Raw genomic sequence first — 20,478 nt, 5'->3', positions numbered from 1 at the left:
GCTTGATTCCACAGAAGTAGATCTCTCGTTATCTCCTCCTTCTTCATCATCTTCTTCTCCATTACTTGATTTCGGAGTAGCGGATTTTGCTTTCTCTACTTCGTTCGCATTTTCTCTTCCGACCACCGGATTGGGTTCCTCCGAAACTCGACTTTCACTTTCTTCCGCCACCGTACTCAAAGCTCTCTCTCCTCCTACTGTCGCCGGACTCAAACCCGACACACCTACTTCCGGCGAATCGGATTTTGCTTTCGAACCACCATCTCCTTCTGAGATCTTCTTCTCTTTCAAACGCTCACTCCTCCTCACACGACCCCCCCTTGTTTTCGCCATCTTCTTACTCGATTTTTACTTGATTGAATGAAAACGAGAAAACCCTAGTTCTACAGTTTCACCCAAATCGCTTCGAATTTCCCGAAGAAATAGAAGAGTGACGAGAAAGAGCAGTTTTAATTTACAGTTTTTTTTTTTAAAAACCGATTCAGTTTTTTTGGGTCTTAGATCCGATTCAGTTTTTTGGGTGGATACTACCCATATATTTTTTGTAAATATCTAAATTTTCTATGCACAAGAATGTAAAACAACACATTCTCGATTTAAAAAAAAAAACAAAAACAAATGCCAAAAAAGAAAGGAACTTTTGAGATTGTCAGAAATGTTTTAGAGAGTTCTGAGACGAAAACTCCTTTAACCAATTGGTATTATACTATTAGATTATCAACAAAAGTGCAAATTTTATACTCACAAGTCACAACACGCTATCGTTTTGGGAAAAATACTCAAAAGATATCTATAGAATGTGCAAGGGATTATTATATAATCTATATAGAATTATTGGTAAATGATGCATAAAAAAGCTAAGGGAAAGGTTTCCCCATCATGTCTTAATAACGATTAAGAGGCACAACAAAAGGTAAAACTAGTAATTAAAAGTCTTAAAGATTTGAACTTAATAAAGGCCTTGGGCATGAAGTTCCAAATTAGCAAGACACCAACATTTCTATTGTTACAAACATAAATTGGCATTTTGTTGCCAGATAAAAAGGTTCTAAAGACACCGTCATGATCTGACGGTCAATGTCTCATCAGGATCGTCATCATCGTCTTCATCATCTCCATATTCCATCAGCTTTATTAACGTATCTGCAACATCAGGACACGTGACTAATCATAAATCAGATGCTAGATTGCTAGGTTATGCTAAGTTTACCGTTAACCCCAATATTTAATATCAAATCAGCATAAAAAGAGTAAGCAAATCAACAGGGTTGAAACACAAGAACCAAGTCGTTTCCAAAGATTGATTTGAATCTAATAATATACCTGGAACTGGATTTGGTTTCTTTACAGTGATGTGACTGTCATCCTGTAATCTTGAAGGTTGAGTTGTTGACGTAAATCGTGGTGGTGGAGGAAGCATGCTTTTTGATGATAGAGGAGACACGGTCTTAGAAGGTGGTGGTGGAGGAAGCATGCTTCTTGATGATAGAGGAGACACGGTCTTAGAAGGCGGTGGTGTGATGGTCTTTGGTGGAGGAGGAGGCATCACAGATCTTGGTGAAGGTGGTGACTGCACACTATTTGCTGATGGCTCCTCAACTACATTCTTTGGAGCAACTTGACCTGACATTGCTAACTCCAACTGCTGCAACAAATGATATGAATAGAATATTCGAGGACATTTACACAACAACAGTTAGATACATATATAGGTCAATAAAAGTGATCACGCAAATATATAAAAAGAGGGTATTCTTAATGCATATGCTTTTAAATCCAGGAAATATGTATCCGAAAGCTAATTAATGAAGAATGTATTTGGTAAAATTGTAAACCTTTACAAGCTCATTCAATCAAAACAACATTTTCATTTGAACAGTGTTAAGCTCACTAGCATTCTTAAGACACAAGTTAAAAATCAGAAGATGTAAAGCTCCTTAGTTCCAAGACAGCTATGTACTAAAGTTGTCTGACTCCATGCATCAAGAAACATAGATTGGAAATAGAACCTATAAATCCAGAACAAATTTACATCTACGGTGGAGAATGAGCCTATTCTACCATGGATAAGGGCCTAAGTCGATGTCTGTAATGAGTAATGTCAACCTAACTGCAAGGTACTAAAGTGAAAATGCATTGGATTGTGCAAAAATGACATACGCACAAGAAACACATATCACGTCTGTTAAAAAAGACAATTCAAATTCTGGATAAAGTTCTAATTCTGATCCTCAAGTTGAAGCGAAAATGACTGCAAACCACATGGTGCCTCCACTATTAAAAATACCCTGTGAAACATGCAAACCAATGGCCCACGGGTCCAGAATCAGCTAGTTAGCTTCTTAGAGTTCAGAAAAATACCTGGAATAGTAAGGGAAAAAAATCAGCACAAGATAAATTTCATGACAGAAACTGAAACAATGTATCATTGTAGAGAGTGTAACTGCCAATTAAAAAGAGTTCATGAATAGGTAAGAGACTTTTAGAAGCAGTTGAGAAGTGCAAACATGTGCATACGACATGCTTAAGAAGATGAATACTAGGCTTCATGGTTAAACCTTTTAACTACCAGAAAAACGATTTACCTTTGTCACCCCACTCAAAATATCTAATCCTATTTCTATGTAAAACTCTTGACCTGATATGTTCACTCATCTATTGTAATTGCTTACAAGCAGCCAATACTAGCCAAGATTTATTTCAAACAACCACAAGCACAAGTTCTCTCATGGTAACTTTAGCTATGAAAGAGCCTCAGGGTTTGGACCCATCCATCACTCCGTCAAAATCACCGCAGATGCAGGAAGAGATCTTTTACCTGTTTGGGTTTCGCTGGAACCTTACAATCAGCTGGTACTTCCTGAAACTTTCGCTTTTGGGGTGGGCGCCTTTCCTTTTCCTCACTTGAAATATTACTAGGGTTCGATAAGGACGTAGCTGTCAACATAGTAGGGGGCACAGTAGAGACAACAGGAGAAATTGATTGCTTAAGGACTTGAGCAACTTGTTGCAGTGGTGTGGCTTGAGGGTATATTCCAGCATACCCGCTATAGCTAGTTCCCCCAGCCATTGGCTGTAAGTAACTCACTGGACTTGGTTGCAAGTGCCCACCATTTGATATTCCTAGAGGTTGCATTATTGGAAACTGAGGATAAAGACTTGTCGCGGGAGTAAGTGGAAACGGACTAACAGCGTTTGGTGGTGCTGTGATGGGTATCGATGTCATCAAACCACATGTTGGAATCAAATTTGGCCTTTGCTCCTTTTCAGAACCCGGAGCTCCAGAAAGCAGTTGCTGTGGTGGTGGTACTGCACCATATACCTTACTTGAGGTAACCCTGAAACATTTTGTAGAAAAAACAATTACAATGACAAAGACATAGGAACATGCTTCTGAACAGAAAATAAAAGACCTAGAAGGAAAAATTAGCTTTGAAAATCCAAATCGATTTTAAATCCATCACCGAGAGATAAGTAAACATTTAATGAAAAAGACGATGCAAACAGGGAGAAAGCCTATGTTAATATCTGTCAAATATTGAAAAGATAAAATGAACCTTGATGCCCCAAATTCTACACTGATTGTATCCATGAGATTCTCAGCTAAACGTTTTGCATTGTCAATGCTCGTCGGGATGCTGCTGGACAATAATAGATGTAACGGTAGCTGTGCGTCTGCAATAATGCGTAGAAAACAGGAAGTTACATTTACATTAACAATGTGATTTGGATATATCCACCATTTGAAAAATAACACCATCACAGGTAAGCAGAGAAATACACAAATAAAGTATATACTACCTTCTCCATGTTGGTTCTCAAGGCTTCGTGAACCACGTCCTCTTAGTACAACAGTTGCTCCTGTTTCATTCATAATGTGATTTATATACTGATCCTGCATGTAGAAAAGCCAACCACCACAAACACAAAACAAAAAGTTCTCTCCCGATTGCACGGAGATGTCAGAGAGAGCTTCAACATTAGAATCTCTCGAATTCATGGAGTGAGACCAAAAAAGGTGCAAAAATTATTAATCAGAAATGAAAACCTAAACACCTCTACTGATACATAATCTGATATTAGACTATCGATTCAGATCTGTTGTAAATTAGAAAGGAAAAAGGTGGGAATATTGAAGGAATGAATACTCACATTTGGTCCACGAATACGAGCAGCAACGTTAGATGACGGGTCAGCTTCGAAACCCAAATATACGCATGTGCTGTGCATCTGGAAACATGTTAAATCTGTTATTGCTCCAATATCATAACTACACAAAAAGAAGTGTCACATAATCTAGGAATCTACCTTGGCAGTCGGCAAACCAACCGACATGACCTGTGAGTTTGATTTATGTTTCATCATCTCCTCAATCATAGCTGCTGCACGATCAACAGCTAGGATACGTTCTGTAGTCTCTTTTAACTGAAATTCCAATACCAAACGTTAAAACCAGGCCGACTTCTCAAAGCTCAAAAGTTAAATGTAGCTTCTGAGATATGGGAAACAGGGTATTTCTTTAAGCCATAAATGTTTTACTTTCTGCCCCTCCCATGAAAAACATCTATCATATTTCCAAAACATATTGACCAGCACTATAATCAATAAGTTTCTACCCAAAAACTAATCACCACCTTATTAGCCTAGTGCTCTCGATTACCCTTGGCTAGTGTTCTTTTAAGCTAAAAAGGATTAACATACATGAGCAGCAGCAGATATGTGGAGATATAACGGCTTTTCACCATCAGGAGGTGCATTTGCAGGACGATACTTGCCCCTACAAAAGAGTTTATCAATTCAATCTAGAAAAGATTATTGTACGACTTTCTTTTCTCATGAATTAGATTAGATGTTGAACAAACCTAATGATCACCACAGCATCGGTAGACCTCTGAATCTGCAAGACAAATAGACGTTAAAATAAGGAAAGGAAAACTGTATCTTATATGCATAGTAAATTACACATACTTCTTCTTGAGTTGAGCGTTTAGTAAGCTTGTGCCTAAGAGAAGCCTCAGCATCATTGATAACAATTTCTCGTGCTATGATCAACTCATCCTGGATTTTAGACTAGATGGACATGCAAAAAACACAATAAATCACCATGTTTAAAGTACTGTGTGAAAGAAGAAAAGACATATATCCACAAATAACAGCTCGTTCAGTATACAGTGAACAAAGTCACAAACACAGCCACCATATTTCGAGGAATTGTGGAATCTCATACATGAACAGAGGAAACTGGACGACACATGGTAAAACTAGTAATCAAGTAATCATCGGACACAAAGTTTCAAGTGATACAACAATTTTAAGGAGGTAGCAGAGTATACAGTTCACTAAGAAAACATATAACAAGACACCAAATCAGATTAAAACATGACATATCATCACATATGCCATAGTGCATAGTGCAATAGCTAAGTCAGAGAAAGATTAGCCCCGAAAATCCCGCAAGAGCGTAAGAGTTATGTACTTGATTAAGCGTTTGGAGCAATGGCATCACAGCAGTCATGGTATTGTTGCCTAAAGAGAGTAACTGAGGAAACGCAACTCCAGCCGCAACAAGTTGCTCTGCTGGCTGATCCCACTTTCTCTTTCTCCTGCCACCCAAATTCCCAAAATGGTCAGTTAATAATAACTAAAGATGCAAAATTGGTTAAGAGAGATCAGCATAGCCTCAACATGAGCTTCAAAGCCAGAACCTTTATTCACAAATTAGATTCCAAAACCAAAATCAAAGTGGTTGAAGCAACAATCCAAAGAAGGGTACGAATAGTTAAACTTGGTGTTCAATTTCACAAGAAAATGTATCGGATTGAAGATTGTAAAGATCGTAATTAGCTTGAAGTTTTGAATGGTTAAACAATATAAAGTTGGTACCTTTGTCTCGTCCGAGAAGCATCGTTTGGTGTAGTGGAGTCGCTTGGAGAAACCCTAGCCTCATTGTTGTCCCCTGTCATCTTTTATCTTACAGACGTTCTCTGACACAAAAGATTGTTCCTTCGGGATTCAAAGAATACGAAGAGAAGAATTCAGAGATTGAAGAGAAACAAACTCCAAATCGCAGATATCAAAAGGATTCAAGGGAATGCAAAATCGAACGGTGTAAAAAGTTTCCCTTTTCTTTGCATAAAAATTGAAACTTTTGGATTCCAAAAGAAAATATTTGGTTTCTCCATTTAAATTGGGTTAATTTGATAGATAAAAAATAATTATGGTAGAAACAGAGTATGTGGATCTTAAGTTTTTTTTTTTTTTTTTTTTNACTAGATGGACATGCAAAAAACACAATAAATCACCATGTTTAAAGTACTGTGTGAAAGAAGAAAAGACATATATCCACAAATAACAGCTCGTTCAGTATACAGTGAACAAAGTCACAAACACAGCCACCATATTTCGAGGAATTGTGGAATCTCATACATGAACAGAGGAAACTGGACGACACATGGTAAAACTAGTAATCAAGTAATCATCGGACACAAAGTTTCAAGTGATACAACAATTTTAAGGAGGTAGCAGAGTATACAGTTCACTAAGAAAACATATAACAAGACACCAAATCAGATTAAAACATGACATATCATCACATATGCCATAGTGCATAGTGCAATAGCTAAGTCAGAGAAAGATTAGCCCCGAAAATCCCGCAAGAGCGTAAGAGTTATGTACTTGATTAAGCGTTTGGAGCAATGGCATCACAGCAGTCATGGTATTGTTGCCTAAAGAGAGTAACTGAGGAAACGCAACTCCAGCCGCAACAAGTTGCTCTGCTGGCTGATCCCACTTTCTCTTTCTCCTGCCACCCAAATTCCCAAAATGGTCAGTTAATAATAACTAAAGATGCAAAATTGGTTAAGAGAGATCAGCATAGCCTCAACATGAGCTTCAAAGCCAGAACCTTTATTCACAAATTAGATTCCAAAACCAAAATCAAAGTGGTTGAAGCAACAATCCAAAGAAGGGTACGAATAGTTAAACTTGGTGTTCAATTTCACAAGAAAATGTATCGGATTGAAGATTGTAAAGATCGTAATTAGCTTGAAGTTTTGAATGGTTAAACAATATAAAGTTGGTACCTTTGTCTCGTCCGAGAAGCATCGTTTGGTGTAGTGGAGTCGCTTGGAGAAACCCTAGCCTCATTGTTGTCCCCTGTCATCTTTTATCTTACAGACGTTCTCTGACACAAAAGATTGTTCCTTCGGGATTCAAAGAATACGAAGAGAAGAATTCAGAGATTGAAGAGAAACAAACTCCAAATCGCAGATATCAAAAGGATTCAAGGGAATGCAAAATCGAACGGTGTAAAAAGTTTCCCTTTTCTTTGCATAAAAATTGAAACTTTTGGATTCCAAAAGAAAATATTTGGTTTCTCCATTTAAATTGGGTTAATTTGATAGATAAAAAATAATTATGGTAGAAACAGAGTATGTGGATCTTAAGTTTTTTTTTTTTTTTTTTTTNAAAATATGCCAAAAAAAACATAAATTTACGAAAGTGGTGAAACTTTTCTATTGTTTTGTGATGAATTAAATTTTTAAAACTTTAAAATAAATTATGAATTTTTTTTTCAATTTTATAATTTTCCAAATCGTTAAGTCGATTATGCGATTTGATTCTCTCTATATATCTATACTAGATTAAAGCCCATGCTAGAGCACAGATTGAAATTTATTTTATTTATATTGTAATTTTCATGTAAAATATAATTTATGTGATTGTTTTTCAAAGTTTTTTGGATAAAATATTATGCAATAAAATTATATGTTAAATATGATGACTTGAAAAAGATACTTATTTTGTAAGTTTTATATTGTTAATGACTCTAGATAAGTACCCGTGCTATAATACGGGTTAAATTTTATTTTATACAAAATTTTGTATATTTTCTATTTTAAAATAAAATTTTAATATGTTGTATTAGTTTATGTACGTGAATTTATTTCAACAATGTATATTCTACCTCATGACTTGAATATCATTATAAGACATAATTTTGTGAATTTGGTTTTTAAAAAGCGAGTGATTATATTATGAGTAATTTAATATATTGTTATACTTTTTGTTTTTATATACTTAGTTTTTTGAAATTCTTTCATATTATAGTGATATATTGGCCCTGATTGGTAACAGATTTTTAAGACTTTAAAATTATTTAAAACATTGACAGCCATATTTTTGCTAGTCAGACTTTTATTGCTTTTAATTTTTTAAAAGTTTTGAAAGTCACTTTTATTTTTTCCTTCCTTGTTTTCTCAAAAATTTTAAAGCGTCAAAATCATGCCGTAAAACTAAATAATTTTAAAAACATTATTTTTTCCCCCATTATATTTAAAAGCTCTCCAAAAGTGTATATATATATTTTTTACCTATTATATTTTTACAAATTAATTATCTTCATTTTTTCTCTTTCTTTTAATATCCATTTCAATAATATATTTTTTTTTTCATCATCATCATTAATAATGGTGAAAAAGATTTAAGAAATACATCATTAATAAGAGAGTAACATTCAAAACAGTGCATTAATAATAAGTGTTTAATGGATTTTTGACTGCTAGTATAACTACTCAACTATGAGATATCCCTTGCTTAAAGCACGGATCAACATTTTTAAAAAAATTTATAATATAATAATAAAATTTATTGTTATATTTTTTAAAAAATGTTATTTTGTTTGAGATAATATTTATTTTTAATTGTTTTGTAAATCTATTCGTCTATTTGAATACTAATTATTTTAGAATATTATAGTATTTTATTTTTGACGTATTATTACAGTTTTCTATTGTTTGTTTGTTGTATTTGCATTATTATTTTGTGAAATTTAAAATAGTAATTTTATTATTATAATTGTGAGCAAATAAAAATTATGATTTATCATCTATATAAATTTAGTTTTACCAATCCGCCAATGTGGAAATTAAAACACACATTTTCCATAGATTGAGTGATATATCTCCGTTTTTAAAAATTTAAATCACAACATATGCAGAAAAAAATATGTATTTTATTAATGATAAGTATTATAAGAAAATTCCAAAAAATTTGTAAATAAAATAAAATAAAGATGATAGGAGAATCATAGTTTGAAATCTTCAAATTTAGTTATTAAAAATAATTATATTGTATACTTGGATATAAAATCTTAGTTTTTAAAACTGATTGGTTTATATTTTTTAAAAAAAATATTTATTAATTTCGTCCATAATTTATTAGAGAGAGAAAATATTTTTTTTTATTTTTTTAATTTTTTAATATTTGATCTGTGAATGTTTTTTTATTTTTTAGTTAATTATATTTATTTAAATTAATTAATTAAGCTTAATTAAAATTTTCTAATGGCAATTGAATGTAATTTTTTACACATTTAAGGTTAGTTTCATATTTGTACTTCCCAATTAATATAGTAGGATTAAAAAAATATTCAAAACAATTAAAAATCAGTCAAAAACCAATCACCAAAAACAAAAGAAAAACAGAATTTTCAAACAAAATCATATATCAGATCGACATACATTTTTAAAATTATAATTTATCAGTAATAATTTTTTTTTGTTATTAAATTTCTATATGGATTAAATTCTGACATAATTTTTATTTATTATAATTATATTATTAATATCTAATGATAATAAGAAAAATAGCTACAACTTTAAAAGTTATTGGTAAACAATCAGATTTTAATAGTTAAAGTTTTTAAAGTTTTTACAGTCAAAGCATTTACAGCCAAAGTCTCTACAGCTAAAATTTTAAAGTCAAAGTCTCTACAGTCAAAAATAATAGTTGTTACCAATCAGGGTCATTATTGACATTGCTATAACAAACCAATTTAGAGTGTTTAACTGTTTATAGATTCTAACTTTAATATCAAGTTTCAATATTTTAGAAATATTTCAAAATAAATTATTTAAAGTTATTATATTATATAAAATTATAAAATTCAACAAAAAGTATGAAATAGAATTTAAATATTCAAATTTTGACCTATTACTCAGTAAATTTTTTAATTCAATAGATATTATTCTTAAAGAATAATATTAATTAAACTTGAATATTTTATAGATTGAATCATTTATATTTGTTTTAAAAAATTAAACTTATGGTATATCCAGAAATAAAACTATTTTTTAATTTTAATAAATATTGTGATAATTTATTTGTTTTACAAAATAGACTTATATATATAAATGAGAGGTGAAGTATAATGATAATTAACAAATTAATATGTTAAGTTAGATATCAAATGATTTTATTTGATGAATAATTTAAGAAAGGAAATTAATATGGTAAGTTAGATGATATCTAATGATTCTTTAGAATATTCTCTTTAAGATTTTTGGAAACAATAAATCCTTCTATACAAATAATATAAAACTTAATCTATAACCTATTTGTAACCAACTTATTAAAATTATATAGTCTACAAAACAATGTTATGTACTTCCGTTTTATTATATAGGGGATGGAATTTGGTGAAGAGAGTGCCACATAGACAATCTAATTTTTTTAAGAAAAAATTCTAATCTATACTATTAAAGCAGAAGTACTCCCTAGACTCAAAATGGACTATGATTTGGTTTTGGTAGGTTTTTCATTAAAAATGATTAGAGAATCACAAAATTTAATCTAATTAACCTATAGTTTCTTTTTTGACAAATGACCATTATACCCTCGATCGATCACTTAAAAATTATGGGTCGGGACACGGATCCTAAAATATCCGACAACAGAAGGAAAAAAAACCCGCGGATCTGTTTGTACTCCAGATTAATCTTTTTCGATTCCAGTTTATTATTTTATTCAAGATTAGTTATTTAAGATCCCAAACAGAGTTATTTGTTATATGCAAACATCTTATTTCATTTTCCTTTAAGGTATTTAAATGAAAACCATAAATTTTAATTACCAAAAATTTGGATATTTCCTTAATTGCCGAGATTGATCTGCTAGAACAATAAAAATTAAATCAAATCATCATTAACTACTAGAACAAACTTAACAAAAATAATCCATAAAAACCGTATATTGATTTAGCAAATATTGATAGGTCCTAAATTTTGGAAACTAATAATCTTCTAAGTGAATATAATAGCATATTCGAATTTATACTAACAATAATTCTTGCAAACTTTTAAAATTAAAAAAAAAAAACAAATTACTAACAAAAAATATACATTTGTGCTGTAGCAGGGGTATCCCCTAGTTAAATTAAAATTTATTTAAGCTCCTCCTTATTCAAATTCTTACAAACACACAAATCCAAGCGAAGTCTCTCTTAAGATTTTAAATCATCAAAAGAAAATTATCAGATCAAATACAAATCGATGTTGGCAGCCATCTCATCTAACCGAGGGAAAAGTAAGCTAAGGTAAATCACTAGAGATTAATCTTTTGTCATTATTAGTTCCTACCAATAAGTTTATGAACTTATCAAGTAGGGAATCGACACAAGAAAGAAGGAGGGAGACAAGTATTATGTCGTTAATGGCATAGAGGAAAGATAGAGAGGATAAAATGATATTTAAGGGCTTGAAAAGCACAGCTTCCCTCATCAGACCATATGAATCCATTCTTCTTCAACAAATTAGTCAGTGTCCGTTCTATCTGTCTTTAAAATTTTATATACCTGCGGTAGCAATATGTCAAACCCATAAACCCTCTCAATTCGATGACAAAATTTAGTTATTGGAGGACAACATTGTCTCTATCTTGTCTGAATCTTCAGCCTCTCCTTCTGCAGATATCTTGTGACCTAGATAAGACACCTCCATTTTGTCAAAAGAACATTTCTTGAAGTTGACATAGAACTTGTGTTGCTGCATCAGTTGAAGCACCACTCCCAAGTGGTCCATGTGAGTTGCTACATCCGGATTGTACACCATAAATCGTCAAAGAATACAAATACAAACATGTAGAGATATATGGTCTAAACAAGTCATTCATGACGCATTGAAATGTAGTGGGAGCATTAATTAGCCCAAAGGACATGATTACGAACTCGTAATGTCCCTAATGAGTTTAAAAGGAGAAATTCTCTATGTCATCACTCCTCATTTAGATATGATAGTATCTTGACTTAAGATCCAGCTTGGAAAACACTATCGCTTCTTGAATCGTATGCAAAAATTCTTTTGTCATATGAATTGGGTATCTATCATGAATGGTGGCTTTGTTGAGTGCCTTGTAATCCACGCAAAAGCGCCAACCTCCATCTATATTAATCGATTGATTGCAATTAAATCAATTTACGACACAGTTCAACACATAATATCATAAATTATTAAGCATTCCGTGATGCACAAGTTACGAAGAAATTTAATAGAAAAGATAGATTTAATCTACATGAATTAGACTTTGTCCAAAAGAAATAGATCTACATGAATTAATAATATGTTTCAACATTTTTCACAAGCTTATATTTTGTATACACCATAAATTTGACATAGTCATATCATACATGTATCAAACTAGTATAATAGGTATTTTGATGGTATTTATATGATGGTATTTTGTATAAAATTCAAATTTGAATCATATCATAATCGCAGTACATATCGTAATCCAAATCGCATTAAATACCATCATATAAATAGGAGTATTAAAATAACATATACCACACCAAGATCATTAAATACGAGATGTTGGTGATTCATACTACCTTAAAGAATTAGAAAACAATTGCAAGGTAATAGTGAGTTAAAATGAAAAAAATAAATAAATAAATAAAAAGATACTTAAACATAGTAAAAAATGTAGCTAAAATCAAATATAATCAAAATCAAATCTCAATCTTACAAAAATTATAGAACACAGTTATAAAGATTCACGCTGAACTCTATTATCTTTCAATTTTTTTTTTTCAAGATTATAAAGATTCATGCTAAGATCAAATCTTAAACATGAGATGTTTTTCACATCTAATTTAATCGCTTTTTTTATCTTCTTTAATTTTTCCTAGTTTAAATTTTGATTTCAGATCCAAAACTCTACTATTTCTTCTTTACGACACACCCTAACAGATACATATATTTTGTCGACTATAGTCTCATTATTTTTTTCTAATAGTTATACTTGTGGTCTCGTCTTTTTTTAATTAATAAAGGAGCATTCTCAGAAATACCACATTTTTCATGGCCTTTTTAAAAATACTTTTTCATGTTGACCATTTTCAAAATTACCTCTTTTTATGTACAAAATGATCAAATTACTTTTTTCTTGAATGACAACAAGAATGTACAGTCACCAAAATCAAAAAATTTCCTGCCAAAAAATAAAAAAAATATCCCACTAAAAATTATTTTTTCCCGCCTAAATCAAAAAAATTCCGTCAAATTTTTTTTCCCGCCAAAATCTAAAAAAATTTCCGTCAAAAAATTTGAAATTTATACCTTATAAAAACATTGTAAATCCTTTTAAAAACCTTGTAAAAGTGTTTACAAGGTGTTTAAACAGTTTTTAAAAAAGAGTGATTTGCACATACACCTACTTTTATACAAAGTTCTTTCACTTTGACACACTTCTTGCTAGTGGTATACTTTTTGGAGTTTTTTTACACTGTTCATGTCAATTTTTGACAATTTTGCCCTTAAACTTACAACAAGATGACACTAATATTATAAACCGTCCAATTTTAAAAACTTAGATCTAATGGTTTAGATTTAATCTAGCAAATATTGACCAAAAAAAAAAAATCTAGCAAAAGTTTGTCCCGAAGATTTTTCTTCTCTCTCGCCCTCTTGGTTTTCTCTCTCTTTCTCTGGCGAAATCAAAGTGTGTTTTTTCTTGAAAATATATCATGTAGCTTTTTAGATCTGTCCAAAATTCTTTAGATTTGGACAAGTGTTTTTTCGAAAACCTTAATCTGATTCAGGTATCCATATAGAACCCAAAAAAGAATCTAGCAATCTTGTTCGCTCTGATTCTTGTCGAAGTCGAAGTTGAATTCAGCATAAAAAATATCTGTAAGAACAAAGATATTGTTGGTGGTGGTTCAAGAGTTTTTCGTCTTCGTCAATATCGGTTCTGAGAGTTTGCTATCTTTCAAAAACGTTTGTGAAAAACTTTTGGATAGTTAATTTGATTATAAGATTAAGAATCTGAGTAATTTCATTCTGTATATCCATAACACCAAGTCCATATGTTCATTCAAATTTTGCATTATTGTCCTAGTCTTGTGTCTTGAGATCTTATGAGTAATAGAGCTATCTTATGGATTTCTTTTTGCATCCAAACTCCTCCTTGTTTGACACTAATTCTCAAACAAAAATCTTCCCCACATCTCAGCCTTTGGAATGATAGACTTGTTCTACAAACAAAGAGGACCATGGAACAAGCATTGACACATTAGAATCAAACGAGAGTTTCAATAGTTGAACGGTGACTATGGATCTGACCATGTGGATTATAAGCAATGGATACCCATCTACAAAAGCCATGTGGATTATAAGCAGTGGATACCGCTAATGATAGTTTGTAACTATGAACATCTTTATGTTTTCTCTTGCTAATGTAATTTATGTTTTCAAATTGGTCTTGATGTTGATGAAAGGAGAGGTATGTGCTTGTTCACGGAGGCTGCCACGGCGCTTGGTGCTGGTACAAGGTGAAGCCGTTGCTGGAACGTGCCGGCCACCATGTCACGGTTGTTGATCTGACGGCTTCTGGTGTGAACGTGAGCAGAGTAGAAGAGATTCAGACTTTGGAGGATCTCACTAAGCCTTTGCTCAATGCTCTTGACTCCGTTTGGCTCCGATGATAAAACAATGTTTTTGTTTTTTGTTTTTTGTCACGTTTAATCTTCAAGATGTGGTTGGAAACGAAGCATGTTGGGACCATTTCAGAAAAAGAACGGATGAATTTGGAGTTTGGGAGCTAGGGAATGATGAAGGTGATGATTGTTGTAGAGAGAGAAAGATAAAGAGGAACAAAGAAGAAGAAGATTTATTTGTTTGATGTTAAAAACTAATCAAATATAAAAATATATATATAAAGGAGGGTTGGGATCGAGAAAGTAAAGAGAGAGTAAGTTAAAGGGAAGGGTTAAAATGTAATAAAACTTGAGAAAAGTATATGTGTAGTAAAAAGTGGGTGTAGTGGTGAATAGTTTTAGAGAAAGTAGGTGTGGGTGTAAAAATCTCTTTAAAAAACTTGTAAATCCTTTTAAAAACCATGTAAAAGCGTTTACATGGTGCTTAAAAGCCTTTTAAAAACCTTTTGCAAACTTTTTAAAAACCTTATAAAAACCTTGTAAAAGCGTTTACAAGGTGTTTAAAAACCTTTTAAAAATCTTGTAAACGCTTTTAAAAACCTTGTAAAAGTGTTGAAAAGGTGTTTAAAAACCTTTTGAAAACCTTTAAAAACCTTTTAAAACTCTTTTAAAAATCTTGTAAAAGCGTTTACAAGATGTTTATAAAGATTTTATAAGTAGAAACCTTATAAAAACTTTGTAAATTTTTTTTTGTGGGAAAATTTTGTTTTTCTTTTATTGATTAAAATATTATTTTATCTAAGGGTAAAATGGTCATTAAAATTAAAGGAGGGCAAAAATAAAAATGGCCAAAAAAATGGATATTTTTGAAAATTGGTATTTTTAACAAATTCTCATTAATAAATGTCATTAATCACCATCACGCTAGTGTCAAATTATACTCTACCAAAAACTCTATTAAAACTTTATACTATACCAAAAATTATACTCAAACTATACCACGCTATTATACTCTACCAAAAACTCTTTTAAAACTTTTACCGCAGTTTTGCCAAATTTTTAACATAAACAGTCAACGTACGGAAACAATAAATCCATCCCATTTTGTAGTGATACGAATAGATAAACCATGTATATATTGATTGTGGATGATTGTGCCATTGCGAATAATACATGATATATTTACTGAACAATTTGACTAGATTTGGAAAAGATTGTTATATTTTCAAAACTTCAAACGCATCATGAACTACTTTACTACATATAATTTTTTCAAAATACAAAGAGAATTTTGAAAATTTGATTGTTGTCAAGAGGATCACACTACAAGAACATTATCTTTTTTTTTATTTTTTTGTCAACATACAAGAACATTATCCTTATTGGTTTTTCTTTCAACTTAAATACAAAAATAACACTTCAGTTGTGATCTTTGTTTGAGAACTATTGTTAAAATTAATATATGCATAACCAAGACACGAGTCGGTATCCCAGTTGCGACAAAAGTTTAATTGCTAAAATAGCAGGAGTGATCCAATCAATTAGTTCGTAATTTATTTTCTGAATGCTTGCAGCCCTGTTCGTTTCAGTGTCGCGCGACTCTTTACAGCGACTGTTTATAAAATGCTGAGTTTTGATATTTTTTTGTTTTTTTAAGTTGGGTTGTGTCGTACATAGAAGAAAAAATAAGAAAAGTACAGATCTGAATTTTTTGTCAATGGCAATTTGATTTGCTTTGCCGATCTGTAAAATGAAATAAAATGAGCGACTGTCGCTGTTTCAAGCAAAGGTTTTGGGTTTTGTCGCTGGTTTAACTGGCGATTCCAAATTTTTAAAATTTTGATCGCTGCGACAGAAATAGAGGAGATGAAGAAGAGATAAAGAAGATCTGAAAGAAATTTTATGAAGAACAGTCGCTGTCGCAGCGACTAACCTTCTTCATTATAATCTCCTAATTATGACAAAAAAATTACTATTTCAGTTATTTTTCCAAAATCTTATCTTCAGCTTCAACATCAAATAGTACCCAAACATATGACGATAATAAAAGGTGAATAAAGTATGTTCAGGGGTATATCCACTCTTTAAGTTGAGGTTTAATTGACACAACAAAATTGTTTTATAAATATTTTAAAATTATTTAATTGCACTTGCACCAACCTTTATGTTTGACACCATTAACATTATTAAATTATTATTTCAGTCACAAAATTTTATTTTATCTCAAAAACAACTAGTTCACGTATTATATTGACATCCATATTAAAACTAGAAACAAAAGGTAGCAAAAAATCTCAACCTAATTTTTTTTTCCTTTGCAAACTCTTGTTAATCTAAAAATGATTATCTTCAGCTCATTCTATCATATTCACCTTAGTTCAAGTATTGAGTTATATTTGATCGGACTGGAAATCAATTTTGAATAATGATTTAGTTTTTTAGCCACAAGAGATGTACATATTAGAAACTATTATAAAATGAGATTTTGGTAAGAAAATGTTAGGATATGAATGATCATAGAAAATAACAATACACTAAAGTAATGATAAGACAAAGAGACATTATATGATGGCTAAAGAACAAGAATAGAAAACTAATGTGTCAATGAAACAATTGATTATCAATAATACACATGCTGAAAATAAAATTATACAAACAGAAGATATGATATCTAGGTAATTTTCTTTAAAACAATAAAGATGATATGTTATAAATAAAAAATAAATTTAATACAAATCTATGACAATACATAAAAGTATTTAATAAAAATCCATGAAAAGTGTTTTTAACCAAGTGGACCGATGGTTATAAATTCCTTAGGCTTCTCATTATGCATGAGAGAAAGTTACCAAAGTGGAACAAAACATTAATTAGAATGGAATCAAATTTGTTGATCTACGTGTGGTTTTCAATTCAACCACCCACGACGGTGCCACTTTTGTGTATCAAGACAATGACCATTTTTTATTGTCATATTGACGTCCAAGGGAGTAATGAACTGGTTAATATGAAATCAGACATCACTTGAATGACCTTGCGATGGATTGCATTAGTTACCAATTGTAATCGTTACAACCATTACACATGTAAATGCATCACATGTTTACCAAAAAACCACTAAGCTGCAACAGCAATAGGTTTTCTCGACTCACGAAAATGAAGTTTCAAAATACAATGGATGCCAAGCAATATTCCTTATAATAATTAAAAATTTGTCGAGATATGTATATCAAAGGAATACATTAGATTTCTTAATTTTATCTTAAATCTATAACTAAATTTACCTATTAATCACTTATTAAATAAGAATATATATATATATATATATATATATATATATATATATATATTTTAATATTTTCTTAATTTGTGTGAAATATGTCAAAATGATATTTTTTGTGAAACATAGGAAGTATTGTTTGGAGCTCATATTCTGTCATATGTAGCATTTGAAAGTCAAAAGTTTTAACTGTTTATAAACCAAATCTTCATCAAGTGATCTCGAATAATTTTGTTATAATTTAAAAGGATAAATCAATTTCTATTAGCATTAAGAAAAATATTTTTCAGAGTTAATAAGTTGTAACCAATTGTTTTAGCTTCATCCATTACATCATGTCATTCATAATTATAATCCTACTATATTAATTGAGAAGTACAAATATGAAACTAACCTTAAAATATGTAAGAAATTACATTCAATTGCCGTTAAAAAATCTTAATTAAGATTAATTAATTAATTAAATAAATATAATTAATTAAAAACGAAAATTGGGGACACATAAAATAAAATAAATTGTAGAAAAGTAAAAAAAAAATCTATTAGAAACAAAACTAATTCGTCCTTAAAAGAAAAAATTAACAGCTAAGATTTTAAAAATATACTCGAATAAAATCTATATAATCACAAATTTTATCAAAAAGCTTTTCCATCACAGGTTAAAATTTTTATCAAAATCTAAATCAAATTAAATATATAACAGTTTTCTTAGATTTTAAAAATTAATAAACAAAAATAAAATAAAAGATATAGATATAGTATCTTATATATTTTAAAAAGTTATATTTTTCTTTTAGCCTCCGTACTTTAAGAAAATAAAACTAAGTTGAGATTTAAATATATTCAAAGCTTGAAGGTGCTTATTACAGACAAAAAAAGGAAGTCATAGAAAAAAACAAAACAATGAATGTTGTTTTCAGAGAAGTTTTTCAGAACATTCACTAACTATATTTTAAGTTGCTCTTTTTACATGTTAGTTATATCTTTTTACTTATTTCACAACTATACCAAAAATTGCGTTTAATTGACAAAAGTTTAAACAATTTTATTCATTATGCAAATATTTTATTGACTGGTTTTCAATAAATATTTATAAAATACAAAAATTTTAATATAAGCAAACCGAATTTTTAATCACAAACTATTATATATAACATAATAACAAAATAAATTATTATAAATTTTCATCAAAAAAAAAGTTCAGCCCGCGGTTTTCCGCAGGTTAGTACCTAGTCTAGTAGTAATTAGTAAACCTCTAGAGTAGCATGTCGATTTGAAATCTAGTTATATTTTACCATATTATAATTTTTTCAAAAACTTTTTGGTTTATTAGCTTGTTGATTAATAACCGTAGATACTATAGATCCTTTGTTGTTAGATGACTGTTTATTGTTCTTTGTATCATCTCTCATTCTCTCTTTGTTGTCGTTCAATCCTGATATTTCAAGTTCGTCAAAAACCAAGTATGAAGTATTTATTGAAGGTGAAGAAGTTAAAACTTGTATGGTAACTCTATTTCAACAAACTTTTTTTTTTTTAGAATATAACGTTTGATATTTTTGTGTTACATTCTAAATTGTAGATAGGTAAATTATTTATACATAGAAAAAATGCTTTAGTATTTAGAATTTAGAATTTTTTTGTTATAAGTTTTTTCTTTTCATTAACCTTTTTCTTTGCATTAATTTCTTTTCATTTTTCATTTAAACCCAAAACTTTCCTAGGTTAATATTAACTTATTCTTTTTTTTGCAATTTTTTTTACTTGTTTAGTAGTTTTTCCTTTTCTTGATTAAATTGGAAACCAAAACTCACTTGCTTCGTGTATTTTCCGTTATGTTTCTAATTTGAAATTGTCGTGAAAGTTTTTTTGGTTGTTTGAGAAAGAAATGAAATACTTGATTAAATTTTTTTTTTTTGTCAACCATTGGGTCACAGCTGGCCGGCCCATTAGCCAAATTCCTACATTCGTAGGAGCCGGGACTCGATGACGGGTGTGATGGTGCCTTCTACAAATGGACTTACCTTTTACCACTGCACAAAGGTCACTTCACTACTTGATTAAATTTATGTGGCCAAGGTATATGAAGAAATGAAATACATAATTGTATATCCCCTAGGTCAATGTGGCCAAGGTGTATCTTGGTGAGCTAAAACCAGTTCACAAAGTTTATATCAAGCGAGCACATACAAGAGACCAGCTAGAAGAAGAAAACTCCTAAGAGAGATTACAACCAAGATGAAAGGAAGAAAAATAAGCTCTCTAAAACCTCTATCTTTCTCTCCTTAGTTTTTTCTCGCATGCTTGTCACGCTCCTATCTCTCGTTTTTGAGGCAAACTTGATTATTCACTGAGACCCAATATATGAGCAAAAGTAGGCCCATAAGAGAAGCCTTTTTTTTTCCGCAACCCATAAGAGAAGCCTATAGAAGTAAAGCTGTTCGTTTCTTTGGTTTCATCGACCCAATGGGATGTGAACCAGCTC

At 30.7% G+C, this 20,478-nt stretch overlaps 1 protein-coding gene across 4 annotated transcripts; it reads right to left on the bottom strand.

Moving 5' to 3' along the window:
• Positions 850-7,367, bottom strand: LOC104710791 (protein RIK). 4 transcript variants are annotated; one of them, XM_010427443.2, is made up of 12 exons: positions 7,083-7,367; positions 6,676-6,802; positions 4,969-5,070; positions 4,863-4,897; positions 4,702-4,777; positions 4,309-4,425; positions 4,153-4,230; positions 3,802-3,895; positions 3,558-3,675; positions 2,819-3,338; positions 1,324-1,645; positions 850-1,143 (listed from the first exon to the last, which is right to left on the bottom strand). In XM_010427443.2, the coding sequence occupies exons 1-12, from the start codon at positions 7,160-7,162 to the stop codon at positions 1,061-1,063; spliced, it is 1,752 nt and encodes a 583-aa protein (XP_010425745.1). In that variant the 5' UTR covers positions 7,163-7,367; the 3' UTR covers positions 850-1,060. The 4 variants fall into 4 exon arrangements, with proteins under 4 accessions (XP_010425745.1, XP_010425744.1, XP_010425746.1 ...); XM_010427442.2 differs by lacking the exons at positions 6,676-6,802; positions 7,083-7,367 and adding exons at positions 5,477-5,603; positions 5,884-6,168; XM_010427444.2 differs by lacking the exons at positions 6,676-6,802; positions 7,083-7,367 and adding exons at positions 5,477-5,603; positions 5,884-6,168 and having other exon boundaries at positions 1,324-1,642.

This window comes from Camelina sativa, chromosome 9, assembly GCF_000633955.1.
Source record: "Camelina sativa cultivar DH55 chromosome 9, Cs, whole genome shotgun sequence".
NCBI lineage: Eukaryota > Viridiplantae > Streptophyta > Magnoliopsida > Brassicales > Brassicaceae > Camelina > Camelina sativa.
Note: the sequence above shows the minus strand (reverse complement) of the source record. Positions and strands in the feature narration are given on the sequence as shown.

Excerpts from the sequence above, each read along its gene's own strand:
- LOC104710791 (XM_010427443.2), bottom strand. The coding sequence starts at position 7,162 with ATGACAGGGGACAACAATGAGGCTAGGGTTTCTCCAAGCGACTCCACT. Across the intron at positions 5,071-6,675 it reads TGCTCCAAACGCTTAATCAA|TCTAAAATCCAGGATGAGTT; the intron begins GTACATAACTCT and ends ATGTCCATCTAG. Across the intron at positions 4,426-4,701 it reads ACATATCTGCTGCTGCTCAT|TTAAAAGAGACTACAGAACG; the intron begins GTATGTTAATCC and ends TTGGAATTTCAG.